The following is a 24,275-nucleotide window of genomic DNA, read 5'->3' as shown; positions in this document are numbered from 1 at the left end:
GAGTCTGGAGACACAGGCCTGCATAGTCAGCCACAGGAGAGGCTGAGGCAGAAGGACTGCCTGTGAGTCCAAGGCAGCCTGTCAAATTAACAATACTGCCTCAAAATGCCAAAAAGGACTGGGAACCTAGTCTAATGGTATAGCTTTTCCTCTAAACATGCAAAACTCTGAATAGGCAGGGCATCAAATACTTGTACAAGAAGCCACCATCATTACAAAACTCCTCAGCTGTGTGGTCCCATGGGACTCTGGGAGCTGGGAGGGATGCTGGGAGCCTGGCCATGCATATAACCTGTCACCACCCATTTTCCTGTAGAAGGTACCAGGTCCCCAAATCCTGCTTCCCACCGCATCTAATCCCAGACTCTGCAGTCGAACACAAGCTGGGCTGTCCACCTTCGTCAGCCAGCAGCCTAGAAAATAGCAACTAAAAGCCTATGAAAAGAGTGAACACTCTCTGAAAGAGCTTGGCATGGAATTGTGAGGCCAGTCTGAGCCACATAGATCTCTCTCCTGCAAAAGAAATAAAATTAAAAAGGACCCTGAAGAGTGGGAAGGGATGCTTTCTGCCTGCTGAACACAAAATGGCAGTCCCTGAATTTAGGAAGGAACCCCTACCTGTCTGCACACCTGAACCTCAGTTCCCTCTTCCCATCCTGCAGCGCCACCTGGAGGTGCTGTGGATGAACAGCAAAAAGCATTTTCCAAAGATTTACTCTTTTTTTTTAAATTGATATATTTTTATTTACATTTCAAATGATTTCCCCTTTTCTGGGTCCCCACTCCCCGCAAGTCCCATAAGCCCTCTTCCCCACCCCTGTTCCTCCATCTACCCCTTCCCACTTCCCTGTTCTGTGCACTGAGTCTTTCCAGAACCAGGGGCCACTCCTCCATTCTTTTTGGACATCATTTAATTTGTGGATTATGTTTTGGGTATTCAAAGTTTCTAGGCTAATATCCACTTATCAGTGAGTGCATACCATGATTGATCTTTTGAGACTGGGTTACCTCACTTAGTATGATGTTCTCCAGCTCCATCCATTTGTCTAAGAATTTCATGAATTTATTGTTTCTAATGGCTGAATAGTACTCCATTGTGTAAATATATCACATTTTTTTGTATCCATTCCTCTGTTGAAGGACATCTAGGTTCTTTCCAGCTTCTGGCTACTACAAATAGGGCTGCTATGAACATAGTGGAGCATGTGTCCTTATTGCATGCTGAAGAATCCTCTGGATATATGCCCAGGAGTGGTATAACAGGGTCCTCAGAGAGTGTCATGCCCAGTTTTCTGAGGAACCGCCAGACTGATTTCCAAAGTGGTTGCACCATCTTGCAATCCCACCAGCAGTGGAGGAGTGTTCCTCTTTCTCCACATCCTTGCCAACACCTGCTGTCTCCTGAGTTTTTTACCTTAGCCATTCTGACTGGTGTAAGGTGAAATCTCAGGGTTGTTTTGATTTGCATTTCCCTAATGACTAATGATGTTGAACATTTCTTAAGGTGTTTCTCAGCTCTCCAAAGTTCTTCATGTGAAAATTCTTTGTTTAGCTCCGTACCCCACTTTTTAATGGGGTTAGTTGGTTCTCTGGGTTCTACTTTCTTGAGTTCTTTGTATATATTAGATATTAGCCCTCTGTCAGATTTAGGGTTGGTGAAGATCCTTTCCCAGTCTGTTGGTTGACGTTTTGTCCTTTTGACAGTGTCCTTTGCCTTACAGAAAATTTGTAGTTTTATGAGGTCCCATTTGTCAATTCTTGATCTTAGAGCATAAGCTATTGGTGTTCTATTCAGGAACTTTTCCCCTGTGCCCATGTCTTCCAGGGTCTTCCCCGGTTTCTTTTCGATTAGTTTCAGTGTGTCAGGTTTTATGTGGAGGTCCTTGATCCATTTGGAGTTGAGCTTGGTACAGGAGATAAGAATGAATCGATGTGCATTCTTCTTCATGCTGACCTCCAATTGAACCAGCACCATTTGTTGAAAAGACTATCTTTTTTCCACTGGGTGCTTTCAGCTCCTTTGTCGAATACCAAGTGACCATAGGTGTGTTGGTTCATTTCTGGGTCTTCAATCCTATTGCATTGATCCGCTTGCCTGATATTGTACCAATACCATGCAGTTTTTATCACTATTGCTCTGTAGTAGAGTTTAAAGTCTGGGATATTGAATCTCCCTGATGTTCTTTTACTGTTGAGAATAGTTTTAGCTGTCCTGGGTATTTTGTTATTCCAGATGAATTTGAGAATTGCTCTTTCTAGCTCTATGAAGAACTGGGTTGGGATTTTTATGGGAATAGCATTGAATCTGTAGATTGCCTTTGACAAGATGGCCATTTTAGCTATATTAATCCTGCCAATCCACGAGCATGGAAGGTTTTTCCATTTTCTGAGATCTTCTTCGATTTCCTTCTTCAGAGATCTGAAGTTCTTGTCATATAGGTCTTTCACTTGTTTGGTTAGAGTCACCCCAAGATACTTTATGCTGTTTGTAGCTATTGTGAAGGGGGTCATTTCCCTAATTTCTTTCTCAGTCTGCTTATCCTTTGAATATATAAAGGCTACTGATTTGCTTGCATTGATTTTGTAGCCAGCCACTTTGCTGAAGTTGTTTATCAGCTGTAGGAGTTCTCTAGTAGAGTTTTTAGGGTCACTTAAGTATACGATCATATCATCTGCAAATAGTGATAGTTTGACTTCTTCCTTTCCAATTTGTATCCCTTTGACTTCCTTCTGTTGTCTAATTGCTCTAGCTAGGACTTCAAGAACTATATAGATAAACCCTTAGCCAGACTAACCAAAGGGCACAGAGAAAGTATCCAAATTAACAAAATTAGGAATGAAAATGGAGATATCACAACAGAAACTGAAGAAATAAAAAAATCATCAGATCCTACTACAAAAACCTGTACTCAACACAACTGGAGAATCTGGAGGAAATGGACATTTTCTTAGACAGATACCAATTACCAAAATTAAACCAGGATCAAATAGACCATCTAAACAGACCCATAACCCCTAAAGAAATAGAAGGGGTCATAGATAGGCTTCCAACCAAAAAAAGCACAGGACCAGATGGTTTCAGTGCAGAATTCTATCAGACCTTCAAAGAAGACTTAACACCAATACTCTTCAAACTTTTCCACCAAATAGAAACAGAAGGAACACTACCCAACTCCTTCTTCAAAACCACTATTACGCTGATACCAAAACCATACAAATATACAACTAAGAAAGAGAATTTCAAGCCAATTTCCCTTATGAATATCGATGCAAAAATACTAAATAAAATTCTTGCCCACCGAATCCAAAAACACATCAAAACGATCATCCACCATGATCAAGTAGGCTTCATCCCAGGGATGCAGAGATGGTTCAATATAAGGAAATCCATAAATGCTATCCACTACATAAACAAACTCAAAGAAAAAAACCACATGATCATTTCATTAGATGCTGAAAACGCATTTGACAAAATTCAGCATCCTTTCATGCTAAAAGACTTGGAAAGGACGGGGATTCAAGGCCCATTTCTAAACATAATAAAAGCAATATACAGCAAACCGGTAGCCAACATCAAACTAAATGGAGAGAAACTTGAAGCAATCCCACTAAGATCAGGGACTAGACAAGGCTGCCCCCTCTCTCCATATCTTTTCAAAGATTTACTCTTAGCAGCACACTGGAAGCTGGTCCAGTCGTTTGCTTCTCATAATTGCCTGACAACCTTCCTTTTGCTGTTCTTCTTGTTAAAGCCATCTCCAGGCCACACAAGGCAAGAGACAGATGGGAAGCAGTGCCAGGGTTTAGCATTGGCCTGCCTCAGTCCCAGCCATGGAAGTCTCAAAGTGCAGGACAGACAAGGTCCTGTGATCCTGGGGTGGATTTCTGCTAGAGAACCAGGAGCTGATGCATGGGAGGACGTGGGAAGGTGGCTGCTTGCTGATATCAGGGACCTGCAGCTGGCCACAGAACTGGCTGATTCCTAGTCTTTTTTGAATACAGTCCACCCCAAAGCTCTGCTCAATAAGATACCGGCCATAGCCCTGTGTGCATGTGGTGGGGTTTGGACCACACCTGCAATCCTTTTTCCCTCTAATCCTCGGGTGAACCCTGACTAGAACTCTTCTCACATCCCTGCAGCTTGGGTAAATCTACCCTGTTCTGAGTTTAGTTATAAACAAGGCTACAACCCTGTCCCTCCTGTGCCCTATGTGCCACTATGCTGAAGCCCAGATCACCATTACACACCTGTGGGCATCCTCCTTGGGAAACTCAGAATCTGCCCTAGGTGAGACCAGTTGCTGCCAGCTTCATCCTCGCCTGTGGATCGAGCAGCAGGCCAGTAGGACATGCTTGCTGGGCGGGGCTCTGGCAGGTGGTACTGATGCAGGGACTTCTTTTCTAGCCCCATGTTCTATAGGTAACCTTATCTGTATGGTCAGAGTCTACAGAAGTCCCAGAACAGAACAACATGAGGATGAAGTTAGGGACTTTCTCTGAGTCACTCATCCCAAGCACAGTGTGCCACTCCTGCGAAGACCCCGGGGATATCATTCAGGGCACAACCATAGCCCCAGCTCAACACTCTTACAAAGTTCCATGAGCCTGCTGCACTGCAGACCAGGGGGCCACTTCAGTCAGCCTAGAAGGACATCCTGGAGATTGGCCCTGAAGTGGGATTAAGAACAGGAAAAGGAAGTCAACAACATTCACATGGCAGTCCCCACGATCCTCACTGACAGCACACACGTCATCTAGGATGGATTTGTGGTCCTACGGGTTGTGCCTGGTGGCATTATGGTATGACCGCTCACAGATGACATCATCCACTCTCTGTCTCTGAACCTGCTGCAGGTGATAGGGAGGGGACAACAACACAGGGGAGAAAGGAAGTGGGGTTGGTGCTGCACAGATCCTAACTGTCTACTCCCTACCAACTCACCCTGGGGCTGAGACACTTCCATCCCTGCTCACCTCCATCCCTGGAACAGTGTGTGTAGGAGACACACGTCTGCAATATCCGAGCCCAACTGTGACACTTCAGAGGCTAAAGATGTTCCTATGTTCTCACAGGGGCGGGTGAGATGAGTCATTTGGTAAGAATGCTGCAGTCAAGTCTGAAGACATGTTCATCCCCAGGGACTCATAGGATAGGAGAAAACAAATTCCTGAAAGTTGTCTCCTGACTTTGGGGAGAACCATGAAAGCCTAGTATCAGGGCATAAAATTCCTGGTTCCTGGGCTTGTGCATGGTGTCTAGACTAGAAGGGACTCTGGTCGGGAGTCTCAGCCTGAGAGAAAAATATACTAGTATGAAACATGAATGGAGGGCTGGAGAGATGGCTCAGTAGTTAAGGGCACTGACTGTTGTTCTGAAGGTCCTGAGTTCAAATCCCAGCAACCACATGGTGGCTCACAACCATCTGTAACAAGATCTGACTCCCTTCGCCGGGCGGTGGTGGTGCACGCCTGTAATCCCAGCACTCTGGGAGGCAGAGGCAGGTGGATTTCTGAGTTCGAGGCCAGCCTGGTCTACAGAGTGAGTTCCAGGACAGCTGGGGCAAAAAAAAAAAAAAAACCCAAATTAAAAAAAAAAAAAAGAAAGAAACATGAATGGACCATCAAGACAGGACAGCTGGCTGGGTGTGGAGGCAAACACATCTTAAATCCTGGGACTCAGAAAGCAGGGGAATGTGGATCTCTGAGAGTTTAAGTCTAGCCTGTCCTAAACAGTGAGCTCCAGGGTAACTCGGGCTACATAGTGAGACTTTCTCAGAAAACAGCACAAGAACAGGAAGGTCAAAGAGGGAGAGATAGATCATCTCAGAGAAGGGAGGACCAGCTGGACAGCCGCATAGGGTACAAACAGGAAGTTAGATCAAGGATGGGCCCTTTATATTTTTGAAGGAACCTAGCACAGAGTAAGGAGTGACTGGAGGGCTCCCTCAGGAGAAACCATTTCCTGCTCTCTGTGCCCATTGCAAGCCCAGGCTGCCTTGTCTGTGTGAGGTCACCTGAGGCCCCGCATTGGTGATCCTGCTGTTGCTCTTGGGGAACAAGACCTAGAGATAGGACACCTGGCCACCCTGATAGAGGCAGGACCAGGTCACCATGAATGAGCACATCCAGTGATAGGATCAGAGAGAACTAGAGACCGTGTGAGTTGGGTCAGGGAGCCGTTAGCTCGGAACTACAACCTAGCCAGTGAGAGGTCCTGTCGCAGTTCTGGGCTCAGGGATGCTGTTAGGGAAAGGATGTGGTTGCCCAGGGCGGGTGTTGCAAGACAGAGATCTGGGTTGAGTTACCAGCACTTGGGTACCACTGTTTGAGATTAAAATGAACAGAGTTCTTGGGACACTTGAGTTACAGCTGATAAGATGTCCCCAGATATATCCCAGCCTGTGTATGAGGGGAACATGGATTAATGTTGAAGTAGTACTGGGTTAGGCACAGTACTTTCCCAAGAACCAAAAAGTCCTCCTATCTAATTCTGGATGATCCCGGAGATATCCCCATTGTCCACATGGGCAGTCATGTATGATGCTTGGTCACGTGTGAGGTTGTCTGGTTCCCAGCATCCTCAGGTTGAAGTTGAGGGAGCAGGAATAATCAAGGGCCCTGATGATGGGGCTGTGGTATGCAAGCTGCTTGCTGGGTGCCCCTGATTATCATTGGATTGATGGAAGTTCAGGCTGATCCTTGAGTAGATGGGAGTCAGGGACCAAGCAGGATGTCCCATGGTTTGAGAAGAACAGCTGGAGATAGGAAAGAGGAGAGGGGCTTGGACAATTCTGTCTTGACAACTCTATCTCACACAGAAGAGTATCTCCCTGCATTGACCTGCTGGTCTTGAGTGCCCAGGGTCACACTTGTCCTGGTCTCTTATCGTAGGTTCAGACCCAGAGGTGAGTAGGGGGAGAGGTCCAGGGTCCCCAGCCTGACTGCTGCTGTGTGTGATCTTAGGGAAACCACTGTCTCCATGGTTCTTAACATGGAGTTCAGGGGCAATCACACCTGCCTTGGGAGGAAGGAGCTGTTCCCAGTGAGGAGTGTCCCTAGGAAAAGGTCCCAAGGACACCTGTCAGGGGCATCTAGATACAGTGTCTCATTCATGAGAATGCCCAGGGTGGACCGAAACATCTCTGTGCAGACCGCCCCAGCATTCAATTATGATTTTCTTCATTTATTTTTTTTGTCTTTTTAATTTAATTCTCTTATCTCTTAAAGAGCATTTTGCTATTTAAAAAGCAAGGATGTCAGACTCGGGGCATCACTCAATGGCACAGTGCTGGTCTACTAAGCATGAATTCTTGTTTCATTGAGTACTGTAGCAGGAAAATCACCCAAGCACCAGTGTCCATTGATAAAAACACATCTGACATTCAATTTTAGAGATAATGACAGGGCCTGAACAATTTTTGAGGAAATTATGTGTGTAACAACTCCAGCTATCACACTTACAACCACCATCTAATTGTGTGCCCTGCTAGGCCCATCCCCAAGGGTACTAAATGTCCTTGATCCAGGCTAACCCTGTAGAGGACACTACTCAGGCTTTCCAGGGTATGAGGAGGACCCCTATGGGCATGTAGACACTAAGCCTGGAGATGATGCATCCACAGACCTGGTACCCCATTCGCTGAGAGTGACTGCCAGGGCCCTTCCAGAGGAAAGCCACTATAGTGTCATCAGTAAGAACTGTGGAGACAAAGCCCCTTCCTAGAGATAAGAGGGAGGTTACAGTAGGAATAGCACAGGGATTCCTTCTCTGGAAGCCAGGGCCATCTTACAGACCAGTGGTTCTCAAGCTTCCTAACACTGCCACCACTTAATACAGTTCCTCATGTGTGGTGACCCCTCCCTGACCGTCAATCATAAAACTACTTTCATTGCTACTTCATAACTGTGATTTTGCTGATTTTGTGATTTGGGGGGAGTTGGGGGAAGAGCCAGCTCAGGTGAGGCACAAGAGCTAGTTCTCCTGCCTGAGCTCCATCCCTGAGACCTCATGGTCAGAAGGAAGGAGCTGACTCCCATAAGTTGTTCTCTGAACTCAAACTTCTTTCCTCCCCAAACACACATGCACACACACACACACACACAGCACAGGTCAGGACTGCCACCAAACTTTGGGTCTCTCCCACTTCACATATCCACAGTGTCCCATTAAAATAATTCCAGTCTGGACACAAACACCCGTCTTGTAGCCAACACAAGAATGCCAAAGAAACTTTTAGACCTCAGCTGAGAAACTGTCAGTAAGGGTCCCTGCAGTGTCCCTACTGTCCAAGTCAGAAGACCGGAATACCTTCATAGGGGCTGTCAGAGGCAGCTCAGAACTAAGCTGGGGACTCACCTTGGCTCCAGCTTCCTTTGTATAAGAACTAGCCACAGGTGTCCTGAAACACACACACCCCCTGCCCACCAACCCCACCCCCCACCAAAGTTTTAGGTGTGCCCAGAATTTTCAGGACACAGTCTTGGGGACTCATTCTCAGAAGTGTGTCCCAGGTAGAAGCAAGACAGACAGTTCCCACACCCCTGAGCAGGAGGAAGGGTTCATATGGTAAGCTGGACAAAGTGACCCACAACTTTGTCAAACCCTAGTTCTGAACCCTGGCTTCCTCAAACACTATTAGCATGTCCAACGTCAGCAGAAAGACAATGTGAGCGTCAGAGCCTGACCAGAACTGCTCGGGTGGCTTCCATCACAACAGAGTAAGTCCACCATCACCACATCCAGGGATAGCATCAGAAAGAACCAGGTGCAACTGTGAGCAAAGGGGCGATAGACTGGCCAATAAGAGGGTCCTGACCAGGTTCTGGGCTCAGGGAGGCCGTTAGAAGGATGAGGCTGCCCAGGGCTTCTGTCACAAGAAGGGGTGCTGGGCAGAGGCTGGGACAAGGGAACAGCACAGGGGTACCAGGGTCTCAGAGCAAAGAGTCCACCCAGGAGTAGTGGGAAGGAAAATCATGTTTTCCATGTGCCCTGCTGCATCTCAGCCGTAGGGACAGGAAGGATGTAGATCAGTAATAAACTGGGTAAGGTACTTTTGAAAGATGTGAAATGTCAAACCAAAGGATGAGGAGTTAGAAGCACCCCTGACCGGATGACCGAGAGGGAGGAGGCACCACTGGGTATAAAGATAGCAAGGAGCTAGAGAGATGGCTCAGCCATTAAGATCACTTTGTGAAGCAAAGAACAAGAACAAGAACAAGAACAAGAACAAGAACAAGAAGAATTATTTTTGGAGCCAGGCCTTTAGTCTGAACACTCAGGAGGCAGAGGCAGGGGGATCTCTGTGGGTTCAAGGCCAGACTAGTCAACGGATCAAGTCCAGGCCAGCCAGGGTTACACAGAGAACCCTGTCTTTTTTTTTAATTCGATATAATTTATTTACATTTCAAATGATTTCCCCTTTTCTAGCCCCCCCCCACTCCCCGAAAGTCCCGTAAGCCCCCTTCTCTTCCCCTGTCCTCCCACCCACCCCTTCCCAGTTCCCCGTTCTGGTTTTGCTGAATACTGCTTCACTGAGTCTTTCCAGAACCAGGGGCCACTCCTCCTTTCTTCTTGTACCTCATTTGATGTGTGGATTATGTTTTGGGTATTCCAGTTTTCTAGGTTAATATCCACTTATTAGTGAGTGCATACCATGATTCACCTTTTGAGTCTGGGTTACCTCACTTAGTATGATGTTCTCTAGCTCCATCCATTTGCCTAAGAATTTCATGATTTCATTGTTTCTAATGGCTGAATAGTACTCCATTGTGTAGATATACCACATTTTTTGCATCCACTCTTCTATTGAGGGATACCTGGGTTCTTTCCAGCATCTGGCAATTATAAATAGGGCTGCTATGAACATAGTAGAACATGTATCCTTATTACATGTGGGGAGTCTTCTGGGTATATGCCCAGGAGTGGTATAGCAGGATCTTCTGGAAGTGAGGTGCCCAGTTTTCGGAGGAACCACCAGACTGATTTCCAGAGTGGTTGTACCAATTTGCAACCCCACCAGCAGTGGAGGAGTGTTCCTCTTTCTCCACATCCTCGCCAACACCTGCTGTCTCCTGAATTTTTAATCTTAGCCATTCTGAGGGAGAAAGTTTCTGAACAGAACACCAATAGCATATGCTCTAAGATCAAGAATTGACAAATGGGACCTCATAAAATTACAAAGTTTCTGTACGGCAAAGGACACCATCAAAAGGACCCTGTCTTAAATAAATAAAAAACACCAGAATCTTTGGAATCTTTTAACTTAACAAACCACTAACTTCCACCAACCCCAAAGTTAAGATGTCATCGGAAAAGCTTCCCCCATCTTGTTGTAACCACTTCTCTGATGTTCCTCACACCAGGACTGCATTGTAGTTGTCATTTTGTTTTGTTTTGTTTTGTTTTGTCTTGTTTGTCTTTGGTTTTTCAAGGCACAGTTTCTCTGTGTAGCCCTGGCTATCATGGAATTCACACAGTAGAACAGGCTGGACTCGAACTCACAGGCATCTCCCTAACTCTGCCTCCCAAAGGCTGGAATGAAAGGTGTGACCCACCACGCCAGGCTGGGAAGTCTCTTTCTTATGAGTGCAGGCTTTCCTTGATCTCACCAAACAAGAGTAAAGGCCATGACCCAACTTCCTTGGTCAAATTATACAAGTTTTATATTCTCCCAGACAGGACCGTCTCCGGAAAGCAGGGTTTGAGAAAATAGCATTGAACACAAGGGAAGGCAGGGTTTGTTTATATGAGCCCCAAAACTGCTGGGGGTTCAAGGATTGAGGGATTTGCAGAGGAATTTTGGTGACAAAGGAACTTGGCTGAATATCACAGAATTATTTGGCAGAACATCTAATCAGGATGGAAGTTTGGGTACAGGGTGTAGAAGATGCCAAATTTCCAAAAAAGAGACAAGACCTGGTCAGATTTAAGATTTACAGAAAATAGGAATGAATTTATTTAGATATTGTAATAAGATGGCTTCTAATCGTAGGGTAGAGTCAAGCTAGTTCATCACACCGTCTTCCTGTTCGCCTTTGGATGCCTTTCAGCAATGTGCTGCTGCTGCTGCTGCTGCTGCTGCTGCTGCTGCTGCTGCTGCTGCTGCTGCTACCACTGCTTGCATGCATGCTTTCCTTGATGTTTTGTCTAAGACGCAGAGGCAGGATCGACTGATAAACATGACAGAACCTTATCGTGCTGTGTTGGGCTTTCCTCCAGCCACTGGCTCCTGAAACCACCTGACTCCTGCTTCCAAAGACGATGATCAGAATCAGAGAGACCTGATAATAATTTTCAAAATAGCTTTGCTGCTGCTGGTTGTATTTTCATAGAGCCTTTTAAGTAAACTGTTAGCATTCTACAGGAGTACAGCCTTGAGATGCCAGGATGTTTCCCACCTGACTAGCAGAGTGGTATCAGGTGGGACTGACCTAAGAATCCTTCCTTCTATGCCTCTGTTGCAAATTTGTTAGAATTAACTCCTTGAGGATTGTCACTTACATTCCCTGTCCCTCCCCAGATCCCACCAATGTGTGACTCAGGCCAACCAGGACAGATCTTCCCTAGCCATCCTGGGACAATGACAGACAGACCACCAGAGGGCTGATCAGCAGTGTCTTCAGAGACTATTGTTCAGACACAAGGGGGAAACTGTTAGAACTGAGATCAAGTCACCCTGGGCCTGGCAGCACTTGCCTGTAACCCCAGCACATCTGAAGAGAGATCAGGGGTTTGTGAGTTTGAGGCCAGCCTAGGCTTCATAAAAAGCCGTTTTCTCAAACCAAAGAGATGGAATTAACTGCTAATATGAGCCTTTCCAAAAGTGACTAAAACCAGAGATGTTATGAAAAATGCATCTCATTTATTACGTTTCCTGAATATACTCTACCTCAAGACTGAGGTGCTAATACTGAAAGTGGAGAATTATAACTGGCCTTGGAAACTCTGAGTCCTCAGCCATGCCCACGCCTCAAAGACCACTCCCAACACCTTCATTTTCTGTCAGTTTATTGAGACAAATACAGGCACAGGCAGCCCAACCCCACACTGGGATTTCCTGGGCATTCTTGTCAGCAGGGAAGGACAGGCCAGGGAAGAAGGCAGGACAAGGAAGGATCCAGGAAGGGAAGATCAGAGGAGTCAAGAAGCTGTCTCTGATGTTGGGCAGCAGCCGGGAGACACGTCCACTAGATGTGCTGATGGATCCAGGCTAAGGAGCTCTGGACTCTCGAGAAGACTGATGGCAGATCAATTAGGCTGCACTCTACGCCTATGCTGACCACGCCTACCTGTACCCACTTGTTGCTCTTCAGGCAGACCAAGGGACCCCCGGCGTCACCCTGCAGGAAGAGGGGCAGTCCTATCAGAGGCAAAGCACTAGGGAAATCCCAAATCCACCCTCCCTTGAAGAAAAGCCATCAGGAGCAGGATAGGAAGGTCACATCTGGGCCCCGGTGACTCACAAAACAGGGGCCTCGGCCTAAGGTGCCAGCGCATAGCATGTCATCAAACATGGCCACACTTTGGGATTCATCAGGCATTTTCTTCCTATAAGCCCGCTTACAGCTCTCGTTATCCTGAATTGGGATCTTCACCTCATACAGTTGATAGGGAGGCTGCAGAGCCACTGGAGGAGGGGCGGAGGAGTCAGGGAGCAGGGGTGAGTGGCATGTCCCCAGCAGATTCACTTCATGCCAGTCACACTGGCCATGACCTCACTCCCTTGGCCTGGAGCAAGTCAGAGTCCCCATTTCCCCATATGTCCTAGATGGGACCAGGATCTCAATCTATCTGTACAGGCATAGCCTTTATTTTAAATGGGTTTAGGAGTCTTTAAAAGGGCTTAGAGGGGCTCCAAATTCACAACTACCAAGAACTTCAGAATGTGACTTTGTTTAAAGATAAATTATTTATATGTGTCATTGAGTTAAAAAATTAAAGCTCTTCCAGCCCCAGGCACTGTGGGAGCCTCGGGCTACCATGCAGACATGGCCAAGTCCAAGAACCACATCACACAAAACCAGTCCCGAAATGGCATAGAAATGGCATCAATAAACCCTGGTCACAAATACACGAATGTCTTAAGGGGGTCGACCCAGGGTCCTGAGGAACGTGCGCTTTGCCAAGAAGCAGGACAAGAAAGGCCTGAAGAAAATGCAGGCCAACAATGCAAAGGCAGTGAGCGCAAGTGCAGAGGCCATCAAGGCCCTGGTGAAGCCTGAGGCCACCAAGCCCAAGATGCTGAAGGGCCCCAGCCACAAACTCAGCCCCCTGGCTTTCATGGCTCACCCCAAGCTTGGGAAGTGGCTTTAAAGCTGCATGGCCGGGGGCATAGGCTCTGTTAGACAAAACCCAAGGTTCCATCCACGACAGAGGCCACAGTTCCAGCTAAGGCCCAGGCTTCAGCTCCAGCTCAGACTCCCAAAGGTGCCCAGACCCCTATGAAGGCCCCATAGAAAAGGCTCCTGCCCGTATGAAAACAGATGGACTACAGTGACACACCTATGCACACAGTGTTTGCAGATGACCAGTGTGCTATGCTGTTTTTACAAATAAACTTGAGGGTTTCTCTGTTAGCTTTAAAAAAATAATTTGATCATTCTGAGGCAGGTATGGAGAGAGAAGCTTATAACCCTAGGCCTTAACGCTGAGGCAGGAGGATCAAGTTCGAGACAGCCGTCTGCAGCTAGCCAGCTTCTCCTGAATTGGGGATGAGCCCTAACTTCCGTTGTAAGGGTTCGTTTATGAGACAGAAGAAAACACAGAGGGGACAGCCACATTGAAACACAGAGAATAGTGACAGAGCTACAAGTGACGGTAGGTGGGGCTGGAGACACTGCAGGGACAAGGACCTGGAGCCTGTGCTGGAAACAGGGCCACAGACATTGTGAGAGGAGAGCTCACTGCTGTAGCTGGCACCCTGGGTCTGCGGCTGCATGGGTGCACAGCTACAACACATACAAGAAAAAGGTCTGCAAGGTGAAAGCAGTGTATGTCTTAATCCCAGGGCTTGGGAGGCTGAGTCAGGCAGATTTCTGAGTTTGAGGCCAGCCTGGTCTACAGAGTGAGTTTCAGGATACCCAGGGCTACAGAGAGAAACCCTGTCTCGAAAAAAAAGAAAAAAAAGAAAAAGGTCTGAGTGCACCTAGAGGTACCCAGATGACATGAAAAAATGGGGTTTCTCTAAGAGGGTAGCCAATCCCTCCTGCGTGAGATTGAGTCAAAAAAGCAGCAGCACCTTCAAAACAGGGCATCCAGGTTGGTTCACTCTTGGCTACTTGCCAGCCATGAGAATTGAAAATGTCCTGACTTTTGTGAGCATCTCATTGGTGGCCAAGAAGCCTACCCATGAGCCCCTGCACCGGCGAGTCACCACAGAGCCTTGCTGCTGCCAGTTTGTTTCCATACTGCAAGCTAGCCCTCCACAATAGACATGGAAGGAGAGACTGTGGAACATCACCTCTGTCTCTCCATCTATGCACCCCAGCTGTGCTTACCATTTTGGTGAACATTGCCCCAGCCAGCCAGCCAACACTGGTCAGTTGAGTTAAAGGTTGAGCTTTCATTTGGCAGAGAGACCGGACTGACGTGTGTGGAGGGGACCAGGTGGGCAGTCAACTGCATCAAGGCCACATCAAACCTCTTACTGAATTGGTTGAAGTCGGGGTGGATGATGATCCTGCTGATGTTCAGAAGGTCCTGTTCCTTGTAGAGGTATACTTCCCCCACCTGGACCCGGAACGAGGCTGGGTCGCCATCCTGGCTGTGGGAGGACAGAATCTGGTGGCTCAGAGGCAGATGGTCAGGGGTAGCATCGTGTCAACATTCCACACCCAGCAGATGCCCCAGTGATGTCTCACCTTTGGATGCAGTGGGCAGCAGTCAGAATCCACTGTGGGCTGATGATGGAGCCCCCACAGATGTGCACCCAGGAGCTTGCCTTGTAATCGTAGGTTCTCAGGCTGACCTGCCATGGCCACCTGCCTGGTGGGGTACGGTGACCCCCCACAATTCCCACTGGCTTACTTCTGGAGACAGAGACTAAAAGCATCATGGACGACAAGTCAGAGAACAAGGAGCAGCTTCCTGTTACCCCAACCTTGGACCAGATGTTGACACCCAGTGCTCAGGTGACCCTAAGAGTGAGCCAGCTGAGGGTCGGGGAAAATGCAGGACTGCCTTCCTGATGCAAAGCACTAACTGAGGGGAGTCAGGACTTACCAGAGGCCATGAACACGGGGCTTTCCAGGAAGGAGAGCGCCAGGAGCAACAGCTGGAACATCTGCAGGGGAGGGGGCTCTGGGAAGTGCAGGGCCTCAGCCACTACAGGTGAGAAATGCTGTGGCTCCTCCCACTGGCCACCCCCAAAACAACTCTCTTTATCATCCTGAAAAACTGGATTGGGCTTGGTGGACTTTTCCTGAAACCAAGACAACACTCAAAACATGGGCCTCTGTATCTCCCTGCTCAGGGTAGAATATTCTTCACAGGGACACACAAGTGACCTGGGTCCCATGCCCACCCAGCACTTGAAGTCAGGAGAGACTTCTGATAGCATCTGTGGGCATTTCTGTTTTGGAGCCTGTGAAGATACTGCTGGAGCACATGCACACACACACACACACACACACACAAAGGCGGAGGTCAGGGGTGCTACCACACGGGGGCTTTCCCACTTCACATATCCACAGTGTCCCATTAAAATAATCTCAGTCTGGCCACAAATACCCATCTTGTGGCCAAGACAAGAATGCCAAAGAAGCTTCTAGACCTCACCTGAGAAACTGTCAGTAAGTCTCCCTGCAGTGCCCCTACTATCCACTTAAGAGGATAAGAACACCCATTGTCCCCTCCATAGGGGCTGTCAGAGGAAACTCAGAGCCAAGCTGGGGACTCACCTTGGCTCCAGAATCACCAGGTTCTGTCCTATGAGAACCACTCACAGGGTGGTTTTTGAGACACGCCCCCACAAACCGATGGGTTCACCCAGATAGCCTATGGCACAGTTTTTTGGTGTCTAGTTGACAGACATATATCTCAGGTGAGAGCAAGACAGACAATTCCCACAACCCTGGGTGGATGGAAGGGTTTATATTTCTAAACTAGACAAAGGTGACCTGAGGAGAATCCTGGCATTTACAAACACCATTAACATGTCCAACGTCAGTAAAAAGACAACCAGAGCATCAGAACCTCACAGGAAATGCAGAGATGACTATCTTAATGACTTTGTTTATGCTGTAGGCTTGGCACCTGTCCCATGGTCTGCTAACTGGCAAGGTGGAAGTGAGGGCCAACATGGACATGGACATGGAAGCTAGGTGGTAGCTAGCTGGTAGAACATGCTCTTCTGAACAAATCATCTCCATCAGATTATCTGTGACTGATCCCCTAGGTAAACCTGGCAGTGTTGCAAGCATCATTCTGGTGGTACTGGTTTTCAGGGCATTAAAAATCCAAGGAGAGGTCATGGAAAGCATCTGAGGCTTGACACCTTGTGGCAGGGTCCAATCCCTGCAAAGAGTGCTGAGAAGACAGAGGTCAAGGTGAAGCCTCTAGTGCAGCAGAGGCTCCTCCACCTACTGAAGATAATCTCGCAGTTGAGTCTCTGGAGACTTTTGGAGTTGGACCTATTTTATTTCATATTAAGAGATGAGACTCTGGAAAGTTGTATAAAATGACGTGTTTGGGTATCAAGATGGCAAGGGGAGAAGTAGGCTGGTTAGTTTTGTCAGTGTAACTGGTTTACTCATTGTTCTGTTGCTGTAAAGAGACACCATAACCATGAGAACTCTTATAAAGGAAAGCATTTAAGAGGGCCTTGCTAACAGTTTCAGAGTTGTAATTCACTGTCATCATTCTAGGGAGCATGATGACATGCAGGTAGATATGGTACTGGAGAAGCAACTGAGAGCTCTACATCTGGATTCAGATCCGCAGGCCGTAGGAAGAATGAGACTCTGGGTAGGGAATGTGCTTTTGGAAGCCTCAAAGCCCACCCTCAGACACATTTCCTCCAAAAAGGCCACCACACCTCCCAATGCTTTCAAATTATGCCACTACCTGGAGACCGAGCCCTCAAATATATGAGACTCTGGGGCCATTCTTACTCAAACATCCACAGTGACATAACTTAGAACAAACAGGGAAGAGAGGAATTATCTAGATCAGGTTTGTCAGTGGGCCTTTCTGTGAGGTGTTGTTTAGGTGATAACTGGTGTGGAAGACCCCACACACTGAATAGCACTATTCCCTAAGCATAGGCTCCTGAACTTCAAAGAGAGGAGCCAGCTAGCTGAGAACCAGAACAAGGGATCACACGGTTATCCATGGCTTTATCCTCTTGCTCCTGTCTGTGGATGTGATGCCTTGAATTCCTGCACTGACTTCTCTGCAATAACAGATTGTGACCTGGAGTTGTGAGCCAAATAAACCATTTCTGCTCAAAGTTGCCTTGTTAGGATATTTTATCATAGCAACAGAAATGAAAACAGAATAGATATTTTGTTTGTTTTTTTATTTTTAGATACCAGGTTTCTTGGTGTAGCTATGGCTGTCCTGGAACTCACTCTGTAGATCAAGCTAGCCTCCAGGTCAAAGATTCAACTGCCTTAGCCTCTTGAGTGTTGAATTAAAAGCATGTGTCAGCAACACCTGGCTCTGAGAACAGACATTTCCAATGTTACTTTGCACTAATGGCTCATGCCCTTTGGATCGTGGGGTGCTAGATGTTTAGGGGCCTCATTAGAGAAGGTCATCGATCCTGGAGCCATCCATCATCCCCATGCTGGACGAAGACTTCCTGCTGCTGCTTTGGGGTCACCCATCCTCTAAGGAAGCCCAATGAACTAACAGTTTCTCTGGGGAGAACTTAGGTAGAACCATATTTTGAAGGAGGGGAAAGACAAGTCTCTAAAGGGAAGGAATACTCAACAGAGGACCTCCCCCAATACCCCAGTGACCATGATACAGCTGAGACCAATCAAACAGAGCTAAGCCCAGCCTTGGTTTTTCTCATCATTCCTCTGGTTTTGGGGACTATGTTTTCTTGAGAGCCTTGACTAACTTTAGCACACACCCCACAGCTGAGCTCTCCCCACAGCCTTGGAGTGAGGAGATTGTGTTCAACCTCCAGCTTCCATGAGGTGATGTAATCTTCAGGAGGGGCTCACCTGCAGGAAGGGCTAGGAACAGCATTCTTAGTCGGTCACCCAAGGATGCTCTACAAGGCTCCTGTGTTACTTGATATCTCCCATAGTCATAGTGCTGTAGGGAGCAAGTTCTAGGCCACACAGGGTTTCAAAAAGAAAAAAACCAGATGGCTGCATGTCTTTCCAGGTCTCTCCAGTTTTTAATGTCATTTTGCAGGCCTCCCACAGGCATAGGTACCTAGGTTTACCTTGTTTTTGGTTTTGTTTTGTATTGGTTTGTTGCTTTTGTTTTTGATTTCACACAGGATGTGTGATTTATAACAGAACATGATTTGGTGGGGTGCAGAACAGGACAGTGGAAACCCTCAAGAGTGAATTTGTGGGATTCCTGCTACTTGTCCAGGATACATGCCACAATTGGGAATATATTTTACCCCACAGCCATCAGAGACGAGCCAGTTGCCAACTACTCTGTCATCAAGTCCATTGGTGCTAAACTTGGTGAAAACCCCATACCTCTGAAGTGTTCCTTCCAGTACCCAGGGAACTTGAACCTGACTCTACATGGGGCCTCATGCAATGTTCCTTCTCCTTCAGATCTGTTCAGAGGCCAATGAGGAGCTGGCCAGTGTGAACCCTGGCTGCTGTGCCTGGGACTTCCCAGGCAGCCTGCCTGGAGATGAGCTTGGATAGGACATACAAATCAGAGGTTAATGGCCACCAGGGAATCATCACCAAGTTCCCTTAGGGCAGCCCATAGAGGTGACAAGCTGAACACATCCCCAAAGAGGCTGCTGTTTCCTCTAGGTGTCCAAGAGGAAAGCATTATTATTGGTTTAGTTGTTTCAGCATCTTTATAGTTTTGAGACAGGATTTCTGCAGCCCAGGCTAGCCTTGAATTCATGTCCCCTTTCTGTCTGAACCTCTTGAATGCTAGGGTTTTATGTATGAACCACTATACATGGTTCAACTGAGGTACTTTTCAAAGCCCTGAACTGATTAGTTAACTCATCAAAAGCCTTGGCAATTTCTGGTTCTTGCTATCTAAGACTGCACAGAGTGTTAGTCACTGAATCCTAGCCGAACTGCTACATGTTTTTGGCTCCCAAACAGGCACAGAACAGGACCACTAGCTGGTAAGACGAGGCCTACAGAGCCACTTCTGTGCAGGACAGTGAGGGCAGAAAGAGGGTTTGTATAAATCAGTTGACAAAATGCTGGTGACTAATACTTGTGAGCTAAGGAAAGAAAGCAATTTTCCTTTACAAATATTGGAACAGACACAATTGTTAATGACATATTTAGGAGAGTCACACTGCCCTGAGGTCAGAGAACAGACTGTCATGGATGCTTGGGTTTGTTTGTTTTTTTTTGTGTTTTTCTTTGAAAGCAACTGTAGGCACCTAAACTTTGAAAACATTTTTATCCTTTAGCTTGTGGTGGAGACACCTTTTGTCCCCTAAGCATCCCACTTTCCTTCATCTTAAAATGAGGTGCTTACCACAGAGAGATGGCCAGGGACGTATCTGGGGTAGTGGTACTTGCCAGCATGCATGTAGCCCTAAGTTCTGCTCCTTGCCCTGTAGAGTCTGAGCATGGTGTGAGTCTGTGATCCTGAGCACTGCAGAGGCAGAGCAGGAAGATCTGAAAATCAACGTCATCCTAGGCTGGGGAGTTGGTCACAGGCCAGCCTAGGCTACACATAATTCCATCCCAAGAAAAACAGATGGGACAAGGAGACAGCACAGCACTGAGAGCATGCACACACCGACATTGTGAGTGGGTGGTTTCCCAGCGCCCACAAGGTGGCTCACAACCCTCTGTCTCCAGTTGCTGAGGAACTGACAACCTCTTTTGCCCTCTCTGGCCAGGCACACATGTGGTGCACATATATAATCCAGACAAAACACTTAGACACCTAAAATGGAATAAAAATCTGAAGGAAAGAAAGATGCTTTTAATTAATGCTAAATACAGGTTAGCACTTTGAATTCTCCCAGATTTTTGTTGCAACGAAGTACTTTTTACCCAAGGAGTTGCTTGCCTCTTTCTTTTGTAGACGAGGTACTGAAGACTAAACCCAAGGTCTGATCCGTGCTAGACAAGTGTCCCAGCCCTGAGCTCCATCCCCGGGAGTCCTAAGGATTTTCTGGTCCAATACTGAAGCCCTCTTTATTCCTGTTTTGAGACAGGGTCTCACTTGGTCTTGTATTTGACAGTCAAAGATGACTTTGAATTTCTGATCCACCTGCCTCTGCCTCCTGAGTGCTGGTATTACAGGCTCAACTCCAAGTGGATCAAGGACCTCCACATAAAACCAGACACACTGAAACTAATAGAAAAGAAACTGGGGAAAACCCTTGAGGACATAGGCACTGGGGAAAAGTTCCTGAACAGAACACCAATAGCTTATGCTCTAAGATCAAGAATTGACAAATGGGATCTCATAAAATTACAAAGTTTCTGTAAGGCAAAGGACACCATCAAAAGGACAAAAAGGCAACCAACAAATTGGGAAAAGATCTTCACCAATCCTACATCTGATAGAGGGCTAATATCCAATATATACAAGGAACACATTCTTTCTTTAAAGGTGTATTTTCTTTTTAATAATGTGGGGAGAGCAACATGTGTGAAAGTACTCATCGTGTCCAGAAGAGGGTAACAGATGACCTGGATCTGGAGTTATAGGTGGTCTCAAACCACCCATACCTAGGAGGTCTACAAAAGCAGTTCTTGCTCTTAACTGTCGGGTCATGCCTCCTGCACCTACTGTGCAGTCTTGAGCTTCAGCTGTGGGACAGGCAGGCCTGAAATAGCCACATTACGTCACATGATGTCACACACTGGAGGAGGACTGAACAAGTCACCCCAGACTCAGTTCCCCATCACCTGATCTGGAGAGTGTCAATGGAACCCTCCCACCCTGGCCTGAGATTTGGAACTAAGAAAGGTCCTGCACTCTGCACTCTGGTCACAAGGCCCCAGCCATGACAGGAAACCCTGCTCAGGGAGACAGAGACTTGGCTGCTCTGACCTGAGCTGGAGTCAGAAGACCCAGGGCTAGATGTGGGAACAGGGGCACTGAGGAAGGTGTGTTGTCACAGAGGTCTATGCTCACACAGGCTTTCTGAGGAGCCCTAGAGGCTGGACTCCCAGATGTGAGAGAGTGTATCCTGCAGGAACCAGGAAGGCTGCCTGGAGGGGACTCTGTGGCCTTCACACACTGGGAAAATAAACTCAGGTTTCAGTGAGGACAGCATCCTATCTCTGCTGTATTCTGCCTCTGAGCTGGTCTCTGCATTCTGGGCTTCAGAGTTCATGTGAAGACAGGTGGAGGTAACAGCTCTTCCCTGCCAAATGCGGCAGGATGGAGACGCTGTCCGCAGACCTTACCTCCTCCCTCCTCTCTCCTCCCTCATCCATTCTCACTCCTCACTCCTCCCTCCTCCCTACTGGCTCATCCTCCCTCCTCCCTTCTCCTACCTTCCTCCTCCCTCCTGGCTCATCCCTCATTGCTCCTCCTACATCCCTCCTCCCTTGCCCCTCATCACTCATTCCTTCTCCCTCCTCCCTCCTCCCTCCTCACTTATCCCTCATCCCTCCTTCCTCCTCCCAATTTACAACAAAATCGAGGCCCAGGCCTGGTCTTGTCACCATGATAGACAGACTGCTCAGCCTTCTGGCCCTGACCTAGAAATGGCCAAATCCCTCAGACCTCTCAGCTCCCCTACACTCCTGTCATGCATTCTGTTCATGTCCACCCTCCTATGCTGTGCACCAAGATCAGTCCTCCATAGAACATCTAAATGTTTACAATACTTGGATTCAAGATGTATATTATGTAGCACTCAGGAAGCAATTTGAAAAAAAAGTAAAAATCATTTGCAAGCTCATCCAAAAAGATATGCAAGTACACAACGTGGACATGTGGTGGAGTGCACACCATTATCCCTGACAAATGCTAATTAGAGACAGGGAGAACAGACACAGAGTGTGGCCCGGTTGGCAGAGTGCTTGTCTAACATTCAGGAGGCACTGCGTTGGGTTCCCTGCCCAGAATAAGCTGAAGGTGAGAGTGTTGGTTTCTATCCTGACCGAATCACCTGAGAGAAAGGCCTCTGGGCCTGCAGGGGGAGTCAGCTTATGTTACATTGATTGAGGTGGGAGGGAGCATCTACTGTCCGGGCACCATTCCCTGGTGGGCTCCTAGATGCTGTGAATGAAGACAGAGCTGAGATGCTTTCATACATGGCACTATGTTCAAAGACTGTGACCATTATATGACTGCTCGCCTCATGCCCCTGCCTCCTCCACACCTTCCCCACAGTGAGGAGTGTACCTTGGCCTGCGAGCTAGAATGAACATTTCACCCTTAAGATTATTTTGTTAAGATGTTTTGTCAAAACAACAGTAAAAATAAAACTAAGAGACCTGGCATGGTAATGCACATGTGCAACCATAGCACTTAGGGGATGAAAGTGAGAGAGTCAGGAGTTCAAGGCTAACCTTAAGCTACAAGGAGGCTTAGTCTGAAATGAGAGAGAGAGAGAGAGACAGAGAGAGAGAGAGAGAGAGAGAGAGAGAGAGAGAGAGAGAGAGAGAGAGAGAGAGAAAGAAAGAAAGAAAGAAAGAAAGAAAGAAAGAAAGAAAGAAAGAAAGAAAGAAAGAAAGAAAGAAAGAAAGAAAGAAAGAAAGAAGAGACATCAGGGGGAGGAAGGAAGAACACAGAACTAGCCATGGTGACAATGTTTCTAAGCCTGGCACTTTGGAGGTTGAAGCAGGAGGATCACTGCAAGTTTGAATCCATCATGGCCTACAGAGAATATGGGGAAGCTGTCACATATAAAACCCAGGAAGAAGCTTTGCACCCCAACCCAACCCTGACTAGAGTTCCTGAAGCTAAGAAGGGGTTGGTAGATACCAAGATTTGATTAGAATCCCAGTCCTTTGCACAGCCAACAGGATGTAATTACAGACACAATTCTGAAAGCCTTGTATCCTTCAAAAATTCTGTGTGAGACCTCCATCACAGCTGTGCTCCTCCAAGAGAAAACATGTGTTCACACAAAACACAAACTGTTAAAAGCAACTTTACTCCCAAGAGCCCCAATTAGAAACAGCCCAATGTCCATTAACTTGTACCAAGAGGAGCGAATCCTGTGGATTCCTTCAACACAGTATAAGCCACAAGAGAAGAGCCAGGACACCATGTGAAACTCCATGTGTGGTCAGAAACAGGGCAGAGGAGACCCGAGTCTGGAGACACAGGCCTGCCTTCTCAGCCATGGGAGAGGCTAAGGCAGAAGGACTGCCTGTGAGGTTAAGGCAGCCTGTCAGTCTAACAATGCTGCCTCAAAACGCCAAAAAGGACTGGGAACGTAGCCTGATGGTAGACTTTTTCCTATACATGCCAAACTCCAGAATAGACAGGGCATTGAATACTTGCACAATCAGGAGCCAATCAGGAGCCAGAGAGTGTGGGTCAGGCAGAGCACAGCAAACTGAGAGGACCCACTTTCTACCCAGATTCTGAGGGTTTCACAGCCACATCTGCATTACAAAACTCCTAACCTGTGTGGTCCCATGGTACTCTGGGAGCTGGGAGGGATGCTGGGAGCCTGGTCATGCATATAACCTGTCACCACCCATTTTCCTGTAGAAGGTACCAGGTCCCCAAATCCTGCTTCCCATCGCACCTAATCCCAGACTCTGTAGTCCAACACAAGCTGGGCTGTCCACCCTCATCGGCCAGCAGCCCAGAAAATAGCAAATAAAAGCCTATGAAAAGAGTGAATACTCTCTGAAAGAGCTTGGCATGGTAATTATGAGTCACATAATAATCAGTCATAATAATCAGTCTGGGCCACAATAGATCTCTCTCCTCCAAAAGAAATAAAATTTAAAAGGACCCTGAAGAGTGGGAAGGGATGCTTTCTGCCTGCTGAGCACAAAAAGGCAGTCCCTGCACTTAGGAAGGAACCCCTTGCTCACCTACCTGTCTACCTACACCTGAACCTCAGTTCCCTCTTCCCAACCTGCATCGCCACCTGGAGGCCCTGTGAATGAACAGCAAAGAGTGTTTTCCAGATTTACTCTTAGCAGCACACTGGAAGCTGGTCCAG

The 24,275-nt window shown here is 47.3% G+C and overlaps 2 protein-coding genes across 5 annotated transcripts in view; one reads left to right on the top strand and one right to left on the bottom strand.

Moving 5' to 3' along the window:
• LOC127693943 (tryptase-like) overlaps window positions 1–24,275 on the top strand; it is a 212,457-nt gene that overhangs the window by 9,424 nt on the left and 178,758 nt on the right. The window lies entirely within an intron of this gene.
• On the bottom strand, window positions 12,031–15,475 carry LOC127693953 (serine protease 28-like). The gene is made up of 5 exons (XM_052195262.1): window positions 15,221–15,475; window positions 14,860–15,040; window positions 14,497–14,762; window positions 12,463–12,626; window positions 12,031–12,339 (listed from the first exon to the last, which is right to left on the bottom strand). Exons 1-5 carry the CDS (start codon window positions 15,279–15,281, stop codon window positions 12,187–12,189), a joined length of 825 nt encoding a protein of 274 aa, XP_052051222.1. The 5' UTR covers window positions 15,282–15,475; the 3' UTR covers window positions 12,031–12,186.

Source organism: Apodemus sylvaticus, chromosome 10, assembly GCF_947179515.1.
Source record: "Apodemus sylvaticus chromosome 10, mApoSyl1.1, whole genome shotgun sequence".
Classification (NCBI taxonomy): domain Eukaryota; kingdom Metazoa; phylum Chordata; class Mammalia; order Rodentia; family Muridae; genus Apodemus; species Apodemus sylvaticus.
This window is presented reverse-complemented; position numbering and strand designations above follow the sequence as displayed.

What these genes read in the sequence shown, in the direction of transcription:
- LOC127693953 (XM_052195262.1), bottom strand. Translation starts at nt 15,281, where the DNA reads ATGTTCCAGCTGTTGCTCCTGGCGCTCTCCTTCCTGGAAAGCCCCGTG. An exon ending in GCTGCCCACTGCATCCAAAG is followed by an intron (nt 14,763 to 14,859) that starts GTGAGACATCAC and finishes GTCCTCCCACAG; the next exon opens with CCAGGATGGCGACCCAGCCT. An exon ending in TAGGCCGAGGCCCCTGTTTT is followed by an intron (nt 12,340 to 12,462) that starts GTGAGTCACCGG and finishes CTCTTCCTGCAG; the next exon opens with GGTGACGCCGGGGGTCCCTT.